This window comes from Sodiomyces alkalinus (assembly GCF_003711515.1).
Source record: "Sodiomyces alkalinus F11 unplaced genomic scaffold SODALscaffold_2, whole genome shotgun sequence".
Lineage (NCBI taxonomy): Eukaryota > Fungi > Ascomycota > Sordariomycetes > Glomerellales > Plectosphaerellaceae > Sodiomyces > Sodiomyces alkalinus.
In genome coordinates this window covers 4,418,298-4,439,330 of record NW_021167080.1, presented here as the reverse complement: position 1 = coordinate 4,439,330, position 21,033 = coordinate 4,418,298, and the positions used below count along the sequence as shown (strand labels likewise).

Below are 21,033 nucleotides of genomic sequence, written 5' to 3'. Positions count from 1 at the left end.
TACGTAATTAGCACCTAAATTTTCTTTTCTTTTCTTTTTTATCCGTATTTCTTTAGAACAGAGGAGAGGGGGGGGGGAAAGCAAGAAGAACAAAAGAAATTATGAGGTTAATGATAACTCCCCGCCATTCAACAACCCCTCCATCGAGTTCACCATTCCTCTCGACAGGTCTTTGGACATATGGCAGTGTTCCAGAATGTGTCTTACTGGATCACGGGGTGCAAAGGCTAAGAGTCATCAGTCTTACATAAGAATCAAAGTTCCGGTTCTGACTCCGTCGTTGTCGTGCTGATCCAGACTGAGTCACGGCTACAAACTTCAACCCCAGATAGGGTGTGAGTTTAAAAATAAAAATACAAATAAAAATCAAATAAAATAAAATAAATCCATTATTGGGCCGATAATATATGCAACTAGTTTACCAAGATGAATGGATTACAAGCAGTTTTTCCAGCTGGAAGCCTTTATTAGCGAATATCATGGGAATACCTTCCTATAGTGGGAGGATGGGCCAAAGTCCAATCGCTTAGCGGGCGGCTTTCGACCAGCCGAGAATCTGGGGTGCATCCAACGTAAGTCACACTGCTTACCCTTATGCTTTAAGATGATGATTGTTGGGATTTCATATTTAGACTAGTTGACGAGAAGGAATAACGACTCCGGTTCTACCTAACGGCGGTCTCGATTTGGTTTCAAGGATATATTCCCCCCCGTAGGCCAGGAAAAATAAAAGTCGTTCAGTTACGGTTATTCGGACAGCACCAAGGTTAAAATAGGAAAGGAAGAAAAAAAAAGACATGCTGCCTATTTGTAGCAACAAACACATCAACCTGTGAAAATCCCTCCCCTCAACCGTTAGCTATCTCCTCCTCCTCGTCTTCCCATTCTCCCTTGTCATCGGCCTCCTCGTTGAGCAGCATCTCCCCATCAGCACCAAGTCCCTCGCTATCGTAGCCATTGTCGTAGTCGTAGTCGTATTCGTCATCCATCTCCTCGTCGCTGTCCCCTTCCCCTTCCACGTTCTCGCCCTGGCCCTGTCCCTTCTGCCCTTTGCCAGCCGCCCGTTTCTTCTCCAAATTCTGCTTCTGCTCCTGCCGCCGCGCCTCCTTCTCCCGCCTCCGCGTCTCCCACCGCTCGTCCAGCTCCTTCTCCTCCGCCCGCGACTTCTGCACATACTCGTGCCACAGCGGCTTGCCCGCGCACAGCCCTTCCTCCACTTTGGTCAGCCGCAGCAGTATCCGCGGTCCCAGCTCCACCAGCTTCACCGCCCGCCTCTCCACGCCCTCGTCCCCGTCCTCGTCGTCGCCATGATGGCCGTCGCCTCCTCCTCCTCCTATCCCCGCCTCGGCGCCGGCGCCCGCCGCGTGCCTGGACCTGCGCGAGGGCAGCTTCTTGGTCGTCCGCTCGAGCACCTCGATCTCGGCGTCCGTATCGACCTCACTCCCGCTCGTGGCGTCCGTCATGTACCCGGCCCCGTCGTTGCCGATCATAAAGTCGGCGATGTCCTCGAGCTTGCCCAGGTTCGGGATGGCGCCCTTCTTAGCGCCCGTCGTCGCCGCCGAGCCGGCCCTGGCTCTGGGACCACCGGCAACGAGTTTTTCGGCGGTGTGGAGCCGCTTGAGAGGCCGGGAGATGCCCGCGGCCCGCGTGGTGATGGCGAAGTGGCGGAAGTTGAGGACGAAGGAGCCGTCGTTCTCGGGGGCGAGTTCGCGGTTCAGCAGGAGGACGCGGCGGATCGACTTGAGCGAGGTGGTTTGCGGGTTGATGGGGGGGAAGATGGATTGGAAAACGGTTGTCGCGAGCGATTCGAGATGCTTAGGCACAGGACTCTTGGCATCCGATCCTGGGGCGGAGAAGTTGTTCATGACCAGCTTTGCTCGTCTGTCAGTAAACCGTGCGTAAAGTTGGGAGGCCGGGGGAGGGCAGGCTGGTAGAGGAAAGAAATGAACATACCAGAGGAGGGGTGACAGCATCGTTGCCCAGGCCCTTGGGCCGGCGTTGAGCATGTTGCACGTCCTTGCAGAGGGAATACTTCTCGACGCGAAAGTGCATGGTGGGTCCTCGAGGAGTGACGGCGATACGCATGTTGGTGTTGCCGCTGCTCGACCGTGAGAAGAGCATCATGTGTGTGACGCCCAAGGGGCCAGCCATGACGACGTAGTCCTTGAGGCGATTCGAGCGGCGTTCCTTGAGGCGGCTGGCCGTGCCGGGTTCCATGACCTTGCGGACATCGGCGGCCAGTTGACTGACACTCGTGCCGACCTCGCCAGCTCCAATCCGAATCACCATGGACTTGGGGTCGCGCATATCAGCGTGGCCCGCGGCCGCCGTCTTGGGGTTTTGGGCCCCGAGGTGGGTGCGCTTCTTGACACGACGTTTAGCCATGGCGGGGAGCGGCGTAGGGAAAGGTTCGAGTCCCCTTGCTTTCTATGCAAAAGTAGAAAATGAGATTGTCAATAAGAAAATAGGAGTGATTTTGTATTGCAAATAGGCGGCGACTTTTTCTTGATGTCCACCTCGAAATGCTTGAATTGGAGCCTGGAGCTTGGGTCGTATAATTTTTTTTTCTTTTTTTCCCCTTCTTTTCTCCATGTCGAGAAAAGTTTCCTGGGTTGGTCAATTGATAAGATTAAGATGTATGATATGGACCCATCCTTATCTTATCGTCGATAAGAACATTAAAATTTCCAGCATCCCCACACTCCCACTTTATTTTTCCGACCTCCAGCTCGATCCAGTGTCTTCAGCTCGTGGTTCCTTTCCTCCTCGCCGCTCACAGGGGAGATTGAACACAGCTCTCTACCGGGACCAAGTTGCATCTTCTTTTTGACCGACCACAATCAACAGTATCAGTGATCATATAAAGTCGCCACTATGCCTGGAACACACACTCAGAAAAGACGCAAGCTGTCTCATGGCTCTTCTCAGCCTGACGAGTCGTCCGAGTCCCGGACACTGTCCCCTCCTCCTCCTGCTCCGTCAGCACAAGCCTCCGAGTCTGTAGCTCAAGAACCAGAGAATGAGCCTCAGGTCACGTTTGCAGACCTTGTACGTCGAAAAACCAAGCATTCGTCTCGTCTATCTATTTGGACGGACACCCTCGCTAACTAAACCCCAGGGCCTTGCCGAACCTCTCCTCGAGTCTACAGCTGCACTCGGATACAAGTACCCAACCCCAATTCAGGCGAAGAGCATTCCGGAAGCTCTCAAGGGGAGAGACATTATTGGTTTAGCAGAAACCGGTAGCGGAAAGACGGCAGCGTTTGCACTCCCCATCATCCAGGCCCTTTTGGAGAAACCGTCGGGCCTGTTCGCCGTCGTCCTCGCTCCGACACGAGAACTCGCTGGCCAAATCGCTCAGAACATGGAGGCCTTGGGCTCTATATGTGCGCTGCGCTGTGCAACCATTGTGGGCGGCTTGGACATGGTACCGCAGGCCATTGCGCTGAGCAAAAAGCCCCATGTGATAGTGGCAACCCCCGGTCGTCTGCTGGACCACCTCGAGAAGACACGCGGTTTCAACCTGAGGAGTCTGAAATACCTGGTCATGGACGAAGCTGATCGGCTTCTGGATCTCGACTTTGGCCCGAGCATCGACCGCATTCTCAAGTTCGTCCCCCGCGAGCGGAACACGTATCTCTTCTCCGCCACCATGAGCTCCAAGGTGGAGAGCCTCCAACGGGCAAGTCTGAAGGATCCCGTGCGCATCTCCGTCAACACCTCGGCCTCCAAGCACCAGGTCGTCGCCAGCCTCATCCAAAACTACCTCTTCATCCCGCACAGCTACAAGGACGTCTACACCATCCATCTCATCAACGAGCACGCCGGCCAGACCATCATCGTCTTCACCCGGACCGTCAACGAATGCCAGCGGCTCGGCATCCTCCTCCGCACCCTCGGCTTCAGCGCCATCCCGCTGCACGGCCAGCTCTCGCAGTCGGCCCGCATGGGCGCCCTCAACAAGTTCAAGGCCGGGTCGCGCGAGATCCTCGTGGCCACCGACGTCGCCGCCCGCGGCCTCGACATCCCCAACGTCGACGTCGTCCTCAACTACGACCTGCCCCAGGACAGCAAGACGTACATCCACCGCGTCGGCCGTACCGCCCGGGCCGGCAAGTCCGGGTTGGCCCTCAGCCTCGTCACGCAGTACGACCTCGAGATCTGGCTCCGCATCGAGGCCGCCCTGGGCAAGAAACTGAAAGAGTATCCCACGGAAAAGGATCAGGTCATGGTGTTCCAGCCGCGCATCGAGGAGGCGCAGCGGCACGCGAGGATCGAGATGAAGAATATCCACGAGAGCCGCGATAAGAGGGGCGCGGCGGCGCGGGGTAAGGGTGCTCGGCCGCCCAAGAGGCGACGTGACAACATGGATGCGGAGGAGGGCTGATCTTGGGGGGGAGGAATGGAATGGGCAAGGCGTGTCCGACATTTGTGAGCTGGATGATTATTTTTATTTGAAGGGCCAGTTGACGCAAGCGACTTGCCTTGTTGGGAATAGATAAAATAGGAAGCTTTCTTGTGTTTCGTCAGGGTTGTCTGGCAGGCCTTTTACGATGCATGTTAGTCCTTACGGTAATTAATTACTGCTATTTGATTGTCAAAACATGAATCGTCTGCGTTTCGTCCTCTGAAGACATCGGGACGTCGACAGTCCTGAGGCGTTCTCCCCGTGGTCTTAGAAAGGCGGGTAGGAACGGTTCACTGAATGGAGTTAATTGGAGAGCAGGTGCCACAGCACGTTTCGATTCTTCTCATCTATAAATGCCTAGAGCATCGTGTTGCCAGCAATCGACAAGCCATTCCATTCTACCAAAAGTGACCGACATGACATGGGGGTCAGGGGAACAAGCGGCGCCTTTTAGGCAAACCCCGGGGGTATCGAATACAATTGAAAACATCCAAGCCGTACGTCAGTGAAAACCCCTCCATTTATTTCTCGCTCACCTCACCCGAGGTGGGATCGGAAGAAGAAGTGTCCCGCGCCTGCGACGCAGACGGACGGGTGGCGACAGAACGACGGCGCTCGACGTCGTCCGCGTCAAAGTACCTGGCCAACTCGCGCTCCAGGTCCTGGGCGGCGTAGCGGGGCATCTCGCGGGCGGTCTTGACGGGGGAGACCTTCTCGGCGTAGGCCTTGGCGAAGTAGAGGTCGATCTCCTCGAGGGAGCGGCGGGAGGTCTCGGGGAAGAAGAAGTAGACGCAGGGGATGATGGCGGCGTTGAGGACGGCGAAGATGACGTAGGTGCGGTACTGCAGGTTGGCGAAGGCGGGCGGGGTGATCATGACGATGACGAAGTTGGAGAGCCAGTTGGAGCAGGTGGAGAGGGCGTTGGCCTGGATGCGGATGGAGAGGTTGGTGACCTCGGCGGGGTAGAGCCAGGTCATGCCGAGCCAGCCGAGGGCGAAGAAGGTGTTGAAGCCGAAGAGGAAGACGACGGCGGTCACGCCGTAGCCCAGGGACAGCACGGGCGCGCCGTCCTCGTCGGGCACGCCAGTGGAGGTGGTCCCCGCCAGGATGGCCATGGAGGCCATCATGCCGATGGCGCCGAAGAGCATGAGCTTGCGGCGGCCGACGCGCTCGATCAGCGGCAGGGCGACGAGGGAGGCGAGGAAGTACTCGGTGCCGTTGAGGGCGGCCAACAGGCGGGAGAGCTGGGGCCCGAAGCCCAGCGAGTTCTCGAAGACGAAGGTGGCGTAGTAGGTGATGAGGTTGATGCCGCAGAACTGCTGGAAGAACTGGGCCGCCACGCCGAGCGCGGTGCGGCGGAAGTTCTGGGACGGACCGCCGGTGAGGAGATGACGGAAACGACCGGTGTTCTTTTGCACGTTCAAGGCCGAAGCGATCTGGGAGATCTCGGCGTCGACCTCGGGGGCATCCTCGGGCTTATCGAGCAGACGAGCGGTGACCTGGCGGGCCTCGGCGGTGCGACCCTTCATGAGGAGCCAACGGGGCGAGTCGGGAAGATACAGGAGACCCCACATGACGACGATGGTGAAGAAGGACTGGAAGGCCAGGGGGAAACGCCAGCGGACCTCGCCCTCGAGGAAGTAGAAGCCGTAGACGACCCAGTAGGAGATCATGATGCCAGCAGAAATGAGGGCGCCGGAAATCAGAATCAGAAAGCCGCGCCTCTCGGGGCGAGCGCACTCGGACTGCCAGGTGGGGATGGTGGAGGTAACCATGCCGTTGCCGACACCGCCGACGACACGGCCCGAGACGAAGAGGCCGTACTCGAAGCTGGCGGCCTGCATGACGGTGCCGAGGATCATGATGGCGGAGCCCCAGAAGGTGGACGAGCGACGGCCCCAGGTCTCGCCCTGGAAGAAAATGAGGAGGGCGCCGAGAAAGCAGCCGATCTGGTAAACGGCGACGCCGGCGGCCTGGGTGTTGGCGTCGCCGTGGCAGTACCGCTCGTCGCGGGAGCCGTCGTCGTTCCAGCAGAGCGGGTTGCTGTCGTCGAGGGGCGTCATGAGGGCCTGGTTCCTCTGGAAGTCGTCGAGGGTGAGCAGGCCGGACAGGACGCCCTGGTCGTAGCCGAACATGAGGAAGCCACAGCTGGCGATGAAGCCGATGGCCCAGTTCAGGCGGGGGCCTCGGAGGCGTTCGCCGCCGACTTTCCACTCGGGGAGGTCGCCCATCTTGCTGCACCAGCGCACGAGGAAGCTCTTCTTTGGTTCATCCTCGACCCTGCCGGTTGCGGTTGTCTTTCCGGTTCCGGCGTGGGTGTGGGTGTGGGTGTGGGATGGAGAATCCGTCTTTTCGGTATCCGACATGATAACGGAGGCGAATCGCGGATTTCCCCTGGCAATAACAAAGGGAAGAGAGAAAGGGAAGCTTAAGAAGGGAGGGGAGGTACGGAGGGATTCAAGATGGAAAGCCTATATGATGGGACAGGTGAGACTGTGAAGTTGTGTTCTCTTGTCGTCTTCGTCTTCGTCTTCGTCATCTGTCTTATACAAATGCGGAGTGACCTAGATCGAAAGGCAAGTCGCTAGGCAGCTTTCGAAGGGTCGTACTGGCACCGGGGAAACATCAAAGAAAGCAGCCCACCCCTTGGGGTTTTTGGCGGGGAGAGGACGGGGAGGACGTTTATATACCTACACGATGGCACCCCATTGCCCGCGGTACTTCGTACGGTACTCTACTCCGTACGTGTACAAGAGATGTTCTTTTCGTCCCTGAGTAAGGTACAGGTACCTGTAACCTGACCGATGCATTCCTTGGACCAATGTTCCAACTTGCCAGGTAACCGGATTAGTGTGCCACCAAGACATGATATTTCCCCATCTTCTCCATAAATGTTTACCAACAGCCCGGGGGATCTTCTCGACACTGGAGTCGCTGGAGACGCTGGAGACGCTGGAGACGCCGGCGACCTATGACTTCGCAGAAAGGAAAAGACAGGGGACCCACGGATAAGGGATGGCGAGACGCTGTATGACAGTACCTAGGTATATAAGCGTCGGAAAATCGGAAGGAAAAAAAAAAAAAAAAGAAGCCAAAATAAAAGGACTGGAAACGAAATAAAGATTGGGGGTCAAAACAAGGATCTTGGCTCCAAACTACCGTTGTATCCCAACTGCCTCCCGCCCCACTTACCCCGGTTTTTTTTGCTTTCGCTCCCAGATATTTATCGCTTTACCTCTCTAGGAAACCCGAGACCTTCGGTTGACATCTTTCCGGCCTAGTGTGCCCAGAGACCCCTTGCATTATTAGTAAACATCTCGGCACTCTTATTACCCTTGGCACTGTGGTCTCAACTCTCAACACCACCCCCGGAGTAAAGCCCCTAATAATGAATGTCCTAATGTCCAGCCCGTTGTACCCCGACTTGCTTCCCCGTTGCCCGTCCGTGACTCCGTCGTTCCACTTTCCTCCACCTTTCCTCCACCTTTCCTCCTTATTCGTACGAATCCATGCTCTTCCATCGGACCATCGCCGGCAAGTTCATCGGTGTCCTGCACAGTACGTGTACTGTTCGAAGACGGGAGGACGTGCAGGTCTTGGCTACTCGCACCAACCAAGCATATGCTGCTAGACAAATCTCATGCCAGTCCATGGCCTCGCGCTGGGCAGAGCAGACTCTGCAGTCGGCTTTTCCCGTGATACTGTGTTAGTAATAAGCAAGCTGTAACAGGCGCCATATTGGTTGTACCTGATATAGACGGTAGACCCCTTTTCACATCTTGATTCTCCTCCCTCGGACTCTCGCTATTCTCCTCCATGCTTCCTAAGTTCCATTTGCCTCAGGCAGTAATTATAGTATACACGAGATGGCGAACAGCTGCAGAAAAGCGGGGTCCCCCTTTTGATGTATTTAGTCTTCGAGCCGCTGAAGCACGTGACCCTTTCCCCTCATTGTCATATCTCACCTCCGCCCGCACTTTCATGATGCCCTGGTTACCGTATACGGAGTCGTAAGACGCAGGGCATCAGGCAGATAAGAGACTCCGACGAAGTAATCCCGCGTGCGTTCCGCAAACTTGTAGGGTCTAGACGAAATGTCCGCAAAAACGACAAGATCCCTACACAAGACTGCCAGCCTTGATATGAGTTACGATGTTATATTATTGTTGAACATTGCGCCATCTCATTCCGTAGGCATGCCCTTAGCTCGTACTTCATGGAGCGCGTGAGAGAATAAGTTCTCTAACTTGCCGTCCCATTGCTCCGACTCTCTTCTCAAGTTGTCAACGCTCAATCTCGGTCGACGTTATGTAGACGGCCTCTGTGCTCCAGGCTTCGACTTGGCAACCTGCTTTCAACAATATAATCTTCAACAGCTGTCGAGTCTAAGGACAAGGGAAGCCTGGGAAGGTTGCTCTTTCCTAAGTCGCTACCTCTCCAGGCTCTCCCGTTGCCTCCATGGCGGCTGGATATTCAAGTCTGGCTTCTTATATGCTCCTTCCTCTGCCCCTTGCCCTCATACTATAAGCTGTTCACTACCTTCCGTTTTCTTTCGCTCTCTTCACCGTCCTGTAACTTCACCTTTCACGGAACTCATAAATTATTTCTATACCAACTTCCTGCAGACAGACCCTCCTTCCTTCACCCAGTCTCGCGTTGTCCCATCAGGCTTCGACTATACCTGCCCTTGACCCCTCTGCATTATCTACTTCTGCTCGTCGGAACGCCATGCAAAATTGTCACGTGACATGCGCGCGACCCCCGACTTATGGGCCGGAGCTACAGGGTCTTGGCCCGATGAACCGGGGAGGACGGCCAATGGACATCCGCAGCAACTTCTTGTCGTTCAATGTCATGTATTCAAAGGCACGCCACCTCACTGCGGACTATAGGGTAAAAGGAACACACTTTGGATAAACGGCGAAGAAATAGGCATATTTCACAGTTTTGCTTTCGCCATTCAACTCGTCACTGATAGGTAAGGTATATATGTATACAGCCCGTCGAACACGCACGGAGTCGGCCCAGACCTTTCTCCCACCAACCCTCACCCAGAATCCCAAATCCCGATCTGCTTTTGTTATGGAGTAGAAACGAAGAACTACTGCAAATGCAACACATACCCAGAAATTTGCTGCAATATGACAATCAGATATCAACAGAAAGCACTTTTCGTCCTCTTTTTTTTCTTTTTCTTTCTTGAAGCAGGGGAAAAATCAAATTCCTTCCCCCCTCAGTAACGGGACTCTGTTGTGTGAACCTCGGCCTTCAATCAAGGTCAAGGACAGAGGGAGCCAAAAACAACCCGGTTTCAGCAGCAAGAATGCAAGAAAAACGCCGTAGGCAGAGGTGTGAGGGAACGGGGCATATAGATGGGTACCGACGGCGGCACGGGAGATCAAACGCAAAAGAATGACACAACGAAGACGCTTGTTTTACTCGGAAAAAAGCTCAGCCGTGCAGGCCGCAGGTGCGTTGCTTCATCAGCTCGCGTCTCGCCTTGTCCTTCGCGCTATCCCAGAAGATGAACTCGTGCAGGCCATGGCCGGCCGGGACCATGGGCAGGACGGGCACCTTCTTGTCGGTGACGACCTCGAGCAAGGCGGGGCCCTCGGACTCGATGAGCCACTTGAGGGCCTCGGTCGTCTCGTCCGGCTTGACGAGGCGGCGGTGCTGCACGCCCATGGCGTCGGCGAGCTTCATGAAGTCCGGGTTCCGCTGGTGCGTGTGGGAGTAGCGGTCCTCGTAGAAGAGGTTCTGCCACTGCGTCACCATGCCCTGCTCCTCGTTGTTCAGCACGATGACCTTGACCCCGATGTCGAACTGCGCCGCCGTGGAGAGCTCGGTGAGCGTCATGTTGAAGGAGGCGTCGCCGTCGATGTCGATGACGAGCGCGTCCGGCCGCGCCACCTTGGCGCCGATGGCCGCGGGCAGACCGAAGCCCATGGTGCCGAGGCCGCCCGACGTGATCATGGTGCGGGGGTGGCGCCAGCGGAAATGCTGCGCCGCCCACATCTGGTGCTGGCCGACGCCGGTCGAGATGAAGGTGGTGTCCTTGCGGTCGGCCGTGAGGTTGCTGAGCTCCTCGATGAGGGCCTGCGGCTTGATGAGCCCGGACCGCTGGGACCGCTCGTAGTCGGACATGGGCCAGCGCGCCTTCCACTCGTTGATCTGGCTGAACCAGGCCTTGCGGTCCTCCATCGTCTTGGCCTGGACCTGGGGGATCAGGACGTCGAGGTTGGCAGTGACGTCGCCCTCGACCGCCTCGGTGGCCTCCACCACCTTGTTGATGTTCTTGGGCATGATTTCGAAGTGGACGATGCCCCCCCGGCCCTCGGCCGCGGCGGCCTTGGCAGCGGGCGCGAACTTGGGAATGTTGCCAGTGACACGGTCGTCGAAGCGGGCGCCCAGGGCGATGATGAGGTCGGCCTCCTGTATCGACATGTTGGCGTAGGCGGAACCGTGCATGCCGAGCATGTGCAGCGACTTCTCGTCCAACTCGTCGAAACCGCCCAGACCCTGGAGCGTGGTGGTCACGGGGATGGACGCCTTGTCGGCGAGCGCCTTGAGGGCAGCGGGACCTCCCTTGGAGAGGACGATGCCCTGGCCGGCGTAGATGACGGGCTTCTTAGCCACGTTGATGAGGTCGGCCACGCGCTTGATCGAGGCGTCGAGCTGTCTCCTGGTCAGAGCCATGGCGGCGCGGGAGGCAGCGCTGGGCAGGGACGGGAAAGCCGAGTCGGTGGGGATGGCGCGGCGGAGGACGCTGGCGGTGACGTCCTTGGGGAGGTCAACGAGGACAGGACCCGGGCGGCCGGACGTGGCGATCTCGAAGGCCTCGTTGATACGGCGGGGAAGCTCAGCAATGTTCTTCACCATCACGTTCCACTTGGTGCAGGACCGGCTGATGCCGATCACGTCGGCCTCCTGGAAGGCATCGCTGCCGATGGCGGTGGTGACGACCTGACCGCAGAAGACGACCATCGGCGTCCCGTCCGACAGCGCGTCCTGCAGGGGGGTAATGACGTTGGTCGCGCCGGGACCCGAGGTGACGAGGACGACGCCGGGCAGGCCAGACGCCCGAGCGTATCCTTCGGCCATGTGGCCGGCACCCTGCTCGTGCTTAGGTAGGATGAAGTCGAAATGGGGAGAGTTGTAGATGGCATCGAAGACGGGGAGAATGGCTCCACCGGGGTATCCAACTAAAATATTGGTGCAATTGTGTTAGCAACCCGGCCCAGCTAGAAGACACCCAAGCGAGAGAGAAGAGACCCAGACCAGTGGCGACTTACAAATGTGTTTAACATTGTGCCTCAGCATCATCTCGTGGAAGATTTCACCACCAGTCTTGCCAATGAACCTAGAATCACAACGGCGTCAGCTTGGGAAAGTCATGGTTTGTATTTCAATGGGCTGATGGTGTCGGGCGACAACGTACGACTCGTCCATATCGGGGGCACGGGGGTTGACGAGGGGCTCAACATGGCTGCGCTGGTCGTTTTCTCTGTTGAAATTCGGTGCCGGGGCATTTCTGACTTCTCTGTTGTTAGGCCGGAAGCCCAAGTCAGTCGTCTTGGAATTCACGAATGGTGAGTCACCCCCCATAGGGGTTGTATGGAAGAGGCAGGACAGGGATCGGACATACGGAGCTGGTGAGGATGCTGTAGTTGACTGATTCCTCACGACAGAGGGAAGCTTCTTGGAGGATTGGACGGCTGCCACGGCGGTAGAGGTGGTGAAAGAGCGGACGACATCTGATGTTTTTGCCACGGCCCTGAGGGCACGGGTGGCATTACGGCTTCGGAGCATCATGGCGAGAGGTAGACGAGTGGGAAGAGAGGCAACGGATGGTGGAGGAGTGGAGAGTGTCCTAGGAAGAGAACGGACGAGAAAGAAGAGAGAAGAGTAGAGAGAATAGAGGAAAAAGAAACGAATTAGGGCCTACAACATGGACTGGAGATGTCCTGCAGGCGTTCCGAGGAAAATTGAACCTTGAGGCTCAAGAGAACCTGGGGAATGACTGTCTGGGGGAGGGGGGGGGGGGTTGTTGAAGGTGACAGACAAGACAAACTGAAAGTGCAAGACCGGTCCTATCGGAGGACAAGGGAAAAATATTGACAAGCGGTGACTGTGCTCCAGGGTGCCGAATGTGGGGTGCTCGGCGGATGCACGGACCATTCTCCTCTTCGACCTAGGCGATATCGGCCCATCCAGTTTCCCAAGACTCGAGACTCTTTCCAATGAGTGGCTGGAACGGGCGTTAGTGGCCAAATTGAGCGACGTCTGATTGGCTGATGTGCATGCAGAGAGGCAAAGAGGCAAAATCTCGACTCAAGAACGGTGGGTGACTCAGCATAAGAAGCGTTTCATTACCTAATCCCAAGTGCGTAGTGTGGAGTTACAAGGGTGTCTTTTTCTTTTTCCTTTTCTCTCTCTTCCCTCTCTGGATCGCGTTCATTATGAGCTTCTCCCCTCCTCCTACCCCTCATTCAAGGGCCTCAAAAGAGGACGAGCGGAGATTCAAAACCATTACCTCAACCTGCGAATGGGTAGAAGATTATCGCCCAGGTGGCTATCATCCAATTCATCTTGGTGACGTCTTCAACAATGGCCAATACAAGGTCATTCGGAAGCTCGGTGAGGGGTCCTATTCAACGGTCTGGTTGGGCCGTGACCTGTGGTGAGTCTATCTTCGTCGTCGTCTGCCGCAATGCTATACGTTGTAGGTATGCATTCCATTTTTAGCAATAATAGATATGTCGCCCTGAAGTTCCTTGTTTCGGAGATCTCGAGGCCGACTGAAGTACAAATCTTACGACACATCAAGAACCTCGCACCGGTGGAGTCACCCAAACATATCACGCAGCTTCTGGACGAATTCCAGCACCACGGCCCCAATGGAATTCACAATTGCTTAGTATTCGAGCCCATGGGCCCGAGTGTGAACACCATGGTCGAAGAGCTGCCCCAATTCAAACCCCGTAAGCGGGGCATGAACGTCCGCTACCCGCCTCAAATGGCAAAGAGCATCCTCAAGCAGTCTTTACTGGCCCTAGCATTCCTCCACGACAATGGTATTGCCCATGGCGACTTCCAACCAGGAAACATGCTCTTTACTCTCAATGACATAGACTCAACACCCGAAGATACCATCCGGCAGGAGGAAGACGTGCTAGCCAGGTCAATATCCCCCCCAGTACAGAGGCTAGACGGCAAAGAAGACAAGTGGGCCCCTCGATACCTTTGCATGGCGCAGCCGCTAGTGCCCTACACCAGCTACGCCGAAGGCTTCAAGATCAAACTATCTGATATGGGTGGCGGTTAGTATCACCCGAATTTATCTGCGCTTTGTGTTCCTTCCAAAGACAACTATTAACTCAAAATAGCATATTTTTATTACGGATCCGCCGGAAAAACCTGTCACTCCTCTCGGTCTTCGGGCTCCCGAGTTGATTCTTACTGGAGCTGTTGACAAGACCCTTGATATATGGAGTTTCGGCTGCCTTATCTTTGAGCTTATCACTGGACATCCCCTCTTCTGGGCACCGGGATCTGAGTATGAAGATGATGACCATCTCCTCTCCCTCACCGCCCGGCTAGGTCCCCTCCCCGACGAACTTTTCCACAGTTGGAAGACATCTTCGTTATACTTTACGCCCGAGAGGAAGCTTTTTAATTGTCAGCTTGGGGGGTGGTGGTGGAAGGAGGCGAGCCGCTTGTGGTAGAGCAGACATCTATGGAGGAGTTGTTCGACCGAGCAGGCCCTGATCTTGAGGGAGAGGAGGCGCACAATGTAAAGGCGCTCGTACGAAGTATGTTACAATACGATCCTGCAGAGAGGCCTTCGCCTACGGAAATCCTAGCTAATCCGTGGTTTCGTAAGATTGAGGTTCAGAGCAGCCTTTAGGTAATCGGCTGATAGATGTAACTCTAGTTCGCATTGATTGCCTTGACCTTTTAATGCTGGCAGTGGAATCCAATGGACTGATCATGTCCACGCCATTGTATTGATCGCCTACCTGCTTTGAGATTCAAGTCGTCGTTATATCTTGGAAGGCCTGTCACGGTCCTATCCATGTCAGCCACCACGCCGTTCTGGCTGCGCTATTAGAGCAAACGCCCCGATTGAACGCATGAGTTAGCAACTCCTTTTCGTATTCCAACAGCCAGGGACTCTTGTAGACGTACATGCGCCACGAAGCGGCCAGGCCGGACATGTTGGCCGAAGCCTCACCGACTGGCTGCAGCTCCTGAATACGACGCCGTCAGGAACTTAAATATCAAGCGAGACAAACGCGCCCAACAGGCGGATTGTGCTAGAGAATACGTGCGCCGGATGCCAACAGGCGCAACATGGCGCGTTGCCTCTTCAGAGCTGCTGCCATCCCAGAGGGGCAAGAAGCGAGGATCACGATATAACCGACAGAGCCAGCGTATATTCGCCTCGAGATCTATCTTATATGGAGGCGCCGTCGTCGAAACTCAGGGTTCGATAATGCACAAAGCTGCTACGTTTGCGAAGAATTATAACAAGGGCTTGTAGAATGTGATGGCAACCGTTTTTATACATGAAATGCTTTCTGAGGGGGGAAACTTAGCCGGTTGACCAAAACACAAACACATCGTTTTCCCTTGGTTACGATTCCTTCGTATGTCCGTGAGACGAGACGCCAATCGTCTAGATCTAGGGCATAGCTTTTCCAATCATTGACTGCTAATTAGGACCTTGTCCATGCCAGCACGGACGTCTTCGTTAGCTGCTGATGGATACGGTTGCCTCTGATGGGTATCGTGAGTCCGATGCCCATGGCTTGGTGGGGTAGATTCCGGAGCGACCAGTTGCCCTAATGCGCCTCCTTCCTTGTGATGGAGTATATTTTCTTTTGGTGATTCTCAAACCTGCATAACGTACAAGTTTGGTCAGGTGTTTCGTTTGTGCAAGCTCATTTGGTGCAGTGAGACAATCTAAGTTATTGATAGCAATACGCAATAGAGCAGAAAGGCCTTGCAGGGCCGGATTAGCCAACTCGAGGAAGAAAAGCGTTCGCCAAAGAGCACTTTGGACAATTTCTGGGGATATATATATATCTCTTTTGCTAACCTGTCTGGCCAAGACAACTCAAGTGGCCGCGGTCTCTTCCGGGTACCCCCCAAACACCCACGCCTACCATGGAAAACATGTCAACGATACTGGTACCGCCTAGGATGTATTGCGACGCGGGGACCCAGCGAAAAACCAAATCATCAAATAGGCGAACCTCGCCTTCGATGATGATTGACCGCAGTTTTGGATGTGTTTCGCCACACACAGGAGCGAACATGTGCAACGCTGCGGTCAGGTGAGGGATGTACTGCTCTCCGGCACGTAGTCCTGATTGAATCTCCCCAGCGAGACTCTCGCTGACTTTGTGAATGCTGACGTTATTGAAACCGCCCGGTGGAGCATCGCCAGTCAGTACATCTGCGTTGTAGGCCGATATATGGAGTGTCTTGAGAAGAGGTGGAAGGACCTTGTTTAATTGACGAGCTAGGCCTTTTTCACTCTCAAGTGCGACTGACGAGATACGCAGGGTCTCAAGCCGCGAGAAGGCTGGGAACAACTGTGACGGCGGCATCAGAGATGTCACTGTGGACGCAACCATTTCGAGATCAACAATCTCCCTGAGGTCTAAGACGGTGAGGGTGTCTGCCTGTTTGCGAAGCAGGGCATCGGCGATTGACGGGCTGGCACTCTCGTAGTCCACGTGGTCAGGCTCCTCGGGGTCCCACCACGGGAGCTGAATAACTACCAACTCGCTTAGACTCCAGGCATTACTTGCAAGCCCGACGTCTCGATTAGGGTGCAGGGACGAGATGGTGACGCGCTGGATGTTAGGATTGATGTCGCCGACCTCCTTCCAGCCCCCATTGGTGATGTGAGATCCTATCTCCATGACAGAAGGTATCTGCACAAGCCCTGGACAAGTGTCCACTCTTGTGAAAAAACAATCGGTAGAGCCGCTTCCGGTTCTGTCCAACCCAGCGGCTTTGATCCCTTCCTGGCTAGCGAACCTGACCACGTCGAGGTTCTGTAACGTCGTGTTTCTCAGTATTGGATCCTCGAGTGAGGACTCGAGGAGCTTGCTCAAGGTGTCGTACCGTATCTCAGCAGGCGGGAAATCTGGCCAGTACGGCAGACAACGCAGCGTTACCGAGCGGAGATTAGCGCACAGGAATAGAACTGCAGCAAATAATCTCTCAGCAAGATTCGGAAAGCTCAAGTGCGGGAACCTGGTGGGTAAGCCCGGCCAAGGCATGCCGACGTGGCCCAGTATGCGCCGATCGTGCTCGGAACCTGGCATGGAGATAGAGTCTGAGAGCCGCGCCCAACTATCGGCGACCGCCAACCAGTCGTCCACCTGCCGCTTCGGCTCTCCCTCGGCATGGAACTCCAAGCTGCAATGCGGGGGAAATTCTTTGAGGAAAAGGTAACAGTCGAGTTCTCGGACAGCAACCCGCAATCTAGGGCTCTCGAGCAAGGTGCGCAGAAGCAGCACGAGCGAATCCGCGCTTAAGAACGGCCGTGGGTTGGGATCTCTGGCACGTCTCAACGGGGAACCTCTTCGCAGGATTATGGAGCGATAGAGAAACGGGGTGGCGATGCTGGACAACTTGCGGCTTGACAGGCAAAGTGACCATAGGAGCTGTGTTTTGTGCTTATGACGGCGCATTCGGTTTGGATCTTTCCAAGCCTTGTCTGTCGCGCCCTCAAGTGACCCAGGTAGAGAAAAGGAATGTAACCGACGTTCGAGGATCTGCAGCAGAATCTCTGGGGGCAGCCGTAGAAGACCGGTCAACTTTTCGTCGGGTTCAGCCATGGCAGCCAGAAGCAGACAGCCACACTATTGACGTAGCTGGTCGTTTTTGTTGCCGAGTTGTCTTTTGGCGTCTCTACCCGGAACGGACAGCACGTCAGCCTCTATCTCTATGGCGAGAGGATCGAAGCTTCAGTCTGTCTGTGCGAGACGGGACACCTGGGATGCAAGACTGTGCTCGAAATGTGCGCTGCCCATGTACCCCCGCAGGCAGTGCTGCGGGGGCACGCCAGAAATCATTGGCCGCCGTTTGCCTCTGCACAGCCCGGCAGCCTTGCTGAATCCCACACTATGCTCACGATTCAAGATATGTGCAGCTGGTATCTAAGCTGAAATGGTTAGAAATGTCACGAATGGTTTTATATTCTTTCTTTTTCATTCCATCTTTCTTACGGGACCAGCTGAGAAGCACCTTATCTGTCTCGCAATTGGGACGAATGCACCCGAGTCGATTCATGGCGAATCATGGTCATATCAGCCACCTCAAGGCGTCTATTTCCTGGCGTTGAAGCCCGCTAGAGACCATTCCCACCAAACATCATCATGAGCGGGGTCAGATAACGATTAAACATCCCCTCCCAGCCCTTTCATCACTGCAACTGCCCTCTTCGAAAGCCTGCAGCTCAAGTCTTCCCCCTCCGCCTGGCCCTCAAATGCGCCGAGCCAAAACTCCCATCGCTTGAAGTTGTAACCTCCGGGGCCATCAAACCGGCTTCCCGGCCGATGACTCTGATTGTCTGGACCGGTATACTCCGGCGGATCGACGACCAGCTGCCAGATCTGCGGCCCGGCATGGATTACACACAGTGCCGCAGCAGCCACGAGCAGCTTCTCCTCTTCCGGCTGCTCTACCTCCTCTTCGAGGGCCGAGCGTAACTGCCACAGCGCGAAATTCCACCCCTCGACAAGGCCCCCGCTCCACAGTAAGGCCATGAATGCCTGTGTGCTCAGGTAGGCGTCCTTCTCTGCGTCAGATGGTGTGTTGGGTCTGAATTCGGGTGCTATGAGGTGGATCATGTCAGGTCTCTCACAGGAGAACGTGCCTGGCAGCTTGGAAATGGATGGACGTACGGGCAAAAATGTCACGGAGGCTCCAACCAAACGTGTGGAGTGGCCTCAGCGTCTCCTCGTTGTCCTGGGAAAAGTAAGAAACCGCACGGAAGGAGAGGCCGGCGAAGAATTAAGGATTGACATACGCTTCCCTGCTGTGTGACAGTCGTCTTCGGAGAACGACCTAGGCGGTCGACCACACGAACCAGCTTGACCAACGCAGGGTGATCGTGCGGTATTTGTTTGGCGATGCCAATGAGGACGTTGTAAAGCGACCAAAGCGCATCGGATCCATCAGCAGGGGCAGGACCTGCCGGCAGTTTAGACAGGATAGAGGAACCGGTCGCCTCGGCCGTCGCTGTAGACCCCGGCTCGAGGAAGCTTTTAATCGAGTCGAAGGCATTTGTACCGTCGGGTGCATGCTCGTCGGGTTGATAGCTGAGGAACAGGGCCGGGGATTGGGCCTGATAAGTTGTCATGGTGAAGCCGGTTCGTTGCGCCTTGAAATTTGCAGATGAATCGAATAGTTGTCTGGAGAAGCTGGAAACAACACGATAACGCTGGCTGGCAATACGTACCAGTAAAGTAGGACGGAAACAAGAGTTCGTTAGAGAGAGAAAGAATTTAAAGGGGGGTTGACGCATTCGAACTGGAAGTGCAGCTTGAAGAGGGAGCCTGTCGAGGGAGTCCTGCCCCGCCTGCCATCTCAGAGGCTCAGTCCCCCTTCTGCATCGAGGGGCGACCGACGTCACCCCGAATATCACTCGTAAAAGGTACTTCGTACGAAGTATAAAAGTACGACACTTCACTGGTGGGTCTCAACTGTTGCGGGTTATCCCGTGCTACAGCCTCGAGATGCGGTTCGCTCTATGAACCACACAAGAATCTTGGAAGGTACGAAATACCTGCTCCGTACCGTTACGACCTAGAAGGTCCGAGGAAGTTTCTCTACGTTTTTGTGTTACGGCCAACAGACCCAACATGCACCAGCACGAGGGATGCACCGGTATGCAACGTGCCAGGGCGTAACCAGAGGATAACTCAGGATAAGATCACGTGTTAAGTCACGTGATAGATAACCAAGGAAGATAGACTAGCATGCTAGCGCCGGTACAGGGAACACACTAGTAAAGACGGATTACTAGGATTACTAACGATCACTTAGCTAAGGAAGTGATCTAGTGTGATCCTAGGTTAAGGGATCACCAGGGCGTTCGTGATCTCGTAGATATATATACTAAGGTATTCTAGGCCTTACTTCTATTAGAGAATAAGGCATCGATTAATCTAAGTCTTTACCTAGACTACTATTCTACGCTTAAACCTACCTTATAAAGAAAACGCCTAGTCTTTACGATATAACTACGACTAGACCACTACGAACGATAGTTACTGCTCTTTAGTTAATATTCTCTTCTTATTTAAACTAAAACCTCGACGCTAGTCCACTATTATCCGCTATACTATAGAGGACCGGAAGCCGTTATAATATTTTGATCGATCCTATTCGGTAAGCTAACCTTAATAGCTAATAAGCAGTACGCCCGAAGCAGAAGCTACTTCGCCTAAGGAAGAAGAAGTCACTTTATCTGAAGAAGAATTATTATCTAAAGAATCTAGTTCCTCCGACGAAGAGGAAGAGCCAGAATAATCTTAATAAGACGACGAAGTAGCTAGTAATCACTCTTCTAATATATCGAATAATAATAACCGTACCGCGAGCGCTACGAGCGCTATAACGTCTACTACTGCCGCTAGAGGAAGTAATAACCTTTAGCAGATTCGCGATATAATTACCTAGCTTTAGGGGGAGAATATAACCCTAAGGGCTTAGTTAAATTATCCTAGGATTAGGGCTTAGTTAAATTATCCTAGGATTAGGGCTAAGTATAAGTACCCTATACCCTCTAAGTATAACGGAACTCGAGGATAGCTTTAGAGCTTTATTACCTAGCTTAGAGGCTATCTCCTATTCTACTAGGATAGTATCCGTACGGAAGAAACTAAAGTACTCTATGCCGCGGCACTCCTTACGGGAGATACGCACGAATAGTTCGAATCCATCCACAGAGACTACCTAGAGAATATAGGAATAGAAATCCTGAGGAAGCCCGAGACCACGGTAATCTTCGAAGACTTCGACGTATTTATTAAAAAACTTAACGCTATTTTTGGCTAGCCCGATAAAGAATAAGTCGCGGCCGAATAACTAAGCTAATTATATTAGACTAAGTTAGCTACGGACTATACTACGAGATTCTAGTAAATCTCGTTAAAGCTTAGCTACCTAGATAAACCCTTTATAGATCGGTACTACTAAGGACTAAAAGAAGAAGTAAAGGATAAATTATACCGATTAGACCGACCTAAGATATTTAGCGAATACACCGTAATAGTAATTCGTACCGATAACCGGAACTATAAATAACACCGCTAGAAGAAGTATTAAATAAGCGTTCTATTCTACACGGCTAATTCGAAGAAGAAATAACTATACCCACGCTAGTTCGGAAATACCTTATATAGGTATTATAGTAGACCTATAAAGCTCGATAATATTAACCGATAAAGCGATAAGTAGGGTAAAAGGGATATAAAGAAAATTAAGTATTATAACTATAATAAGCCGGGTTACTATATACACGACTATTATAAGCCTAAAAAGAAATAATCGTAATAATAGGCTAATACGATCGGAAGAGAAAAACCCTAGAAGGAAAT

At 54.0% G+C, this 21,033-nt stretch overlaps 7 protein-coding genes across 7 annotated transcripts; 2 read left to right on the top strand and 5 right to left on the bottom strand.

Annotated features, from left to right (window-relative positions):
* Positions 1 to 616: 616 nt before the first annotated feature.
* SODALDRAFT_291742 (Brix-domain-containing protein) lies at positions 617 to 2,596 on the bottom strand. Its single transcript, XM_028608677.1, has 2 exons — positions 1,954 to 2,596; positions 617 to 1,871 (listed from the first exon to the last, which is right to left on the bottom strand). Exons 1-2 carry the CDS (start codon positions 2,383 to 2,385, stop codon positions 849 to 851), a joined length of 1,455 nt encoding a protein of 484 aa, XP_028468991.1. The 5' UTR covers positions 2,386 to 2,596; the 3' UTR covers positions 617 to 848.
* Positions 2,597 to 2,736: 140 nt separating this feature from the next.
* Positions 2,737 to 4,571, top strand: SODALDRAFT_291739 (ATP-dependent rRNA helicase RRP3). The gene is made up of 2 exons (XM_028608676.1): positions 2,737 to 3,048; positions 3,119 to 4,571. Exons 1-2 carry the CDS (start codon positions 2,875 to 2,877, stop codon positions 4,385 to 4,387), a joined length of 1,443 nt encoding a protein of 480 aa, XP_028468990.1. The 5' UTR covers positions 2,737 to 2,874; the 3' UTR covers positions 4,388 to 4,571.
* Positions 4,572 to 4,719: 148 nt separating this feature from the next.
* On the bottom strand, positions 4,720 to 7,047 carry SODALDRAFT_330896 (sugar transporter STL1). Its single transcript, XM_028611318.1, has one exon. The coding sequence runs from the start codon at positions 6,772 to 6,774 to the stop codon at positions 4,930 to 4,932; it is 1,845 nt and encodes a 614-aa protein (XP_028468989.1). The 5' UTR covers positions 6,775 to 7,047; the 3' UTR covers positions 4,720 to 4,929.
* Positions 7,048 to 9,859: 2,812 nt separating this feature from the next.
* Positions 9,860 to 12,220, bottom strand: SODALDRAFT_272293 (acetolactate synthase catalytic subunit; the record flags this gene model as incomplete). The annotated part of the gene is made up of 4 exons (XM_028607826.1): positions 9,860 to 11,610; positions 11,701 to 11,768; positions 11,847 to 11,948; positions 12,054 to 12,220. The coding sequence occupies 4 exons, from the start codon at positions 12,218 to 12,220 to the stop codon at positions 9,860 to 9,862; spliced, it is 2,088 nt and encodes a 695-aa protein (XP_028468988.1).
* A 647-nt stretch (positions 12,221 to 12,867) lies between these two features.
* Positions 12,868 to 14,315, top strand: SODALDRAFT_338624 (serine protein kinase; the record flags this gene model as incomplete). Its single annotated transcript, XM_028612791.1, has 4 exons — positions 12,868 to 13,088; positions 13,154 to 13,670; positions 13,795 to 14,035; positions 14,092 to 14,315. The coding sequence occupies 4 exons, from the start codon at positions 12,868 to 12,870 to the stop codon at positions 14,313 to 14,315; spliced, it is 1,203 nt and encodes a 400-aa protein (XP_028468987.1).
* An 811-nt stretch (positions 14,316 to 15,126) lies between these two features.
* On the bottom strand, positions 15,127 to 17,401 carry SODALDRAFT_376879 (hypothetical protein; the record flags this gene model as incomplete). Its single annotated transcript, XM_028614856.1, has 3 exons — positions 15,577 to 17,401; positions 15,321 to 15,434; positions 15,127 to 15,252 (listed from the first exon to the last, which is right to left on the bottom strand). The coding sequence occupies exons 1-3, from the start codon at positions 17,263 to 17,265 to the stop codon at positions 15,127 to 15,129; spliced, it is 1,929 nt and encodes a 642-aa protein (XP_028468986.1). The 5' UTR covers positions 17,266 to 17,401.
* Positions 17,402 to 17,608: 207 nt separating this feature from the next.
* On the bottom strand, positions 17,609 to 19,180 carry SODALDRAFT_330891 (hypothetical protein). Its single transcript, XM_028611317.1, has 3 exons — positions 18,459 to 19,180; positions 18,334 to 18,397; positions 17,609 to 18,263 (listed from the first exon to the last, which is right to left on the bottom strand). The coding sequence occupies exons 1-3, from the start codon at positions 18,789 to 18,791 to the stop codon at positions 17,827 to 17,829; spliced, it is 834 nt and encodes a 277-aa protein (XP_028468985.1). The 5' UTR covers positions 18,792 to 19,180; the 3' UTR covers positions 17,609 to 17,826.
* Positions 19,181 to 21,033: the final 1,853 nt, after the last annotated feature.

Bases quoted from the DNA above. Each gene is read 5' to 3' on its own strand.
- SODALDRAFT_291742 (XM_028608677.1), bottom strand. From the start codon at position 2,385: ATGGCTAAACGTCGTGTCAAGAAGCGCACCCACCTCGGGGCCCAAAAC. The intron at 1,872-1,953 runs GTATGTTCATTT...AGACGAGCAAAG, and splicing joins ATGCTGTCACCCCTCCTCTG to CTGGTCATGAACAACTTCTC.
- SODALDRAFT_291739 (XM_028608676.1), top strand. From the start codon at position 2,875: ATGCCTGGAACACACACTCAGAAAAGACGCAAGCTGTCTCATGGCTCT. The intron at 3,049-3,118 runs GTACGTCGAAAA...ACTAAACCCCAG, and splicing joins AGGTCACGTTTGCAGACCTT to GGCCTTGCCGAACCTCTCCT.
- SODALDRAFT_330896 (XM_028611318.1), bottom strand. From the start codon at position 6,774: ATGTCGGATACCGAAAAGACGGATTCTCCATCCCACACCCACACCCAC.
- SODALDRAFT_330891 (XM_028611317.1), bottom strand. From the start codon at position 18,791: ATGACAACTTATCAGGCCCAATCCCCGGCCCTGTTCCTCAGCTATCAA. The intron at 18,398-18,458 runs GTATGTCAATCC...TACTTTTCCCAG, and splicing joins CTGTCACACAGCAGGGAAGC to GACAACGAGGAGACGCTGAG. The intron at 18,264-18,333 runs GTACGTCCATCC...TCCACCTCATAG, and splicing joins CCTCCGTGACATTTTTGCCC to CACCCGAATTCAGACCCAAC.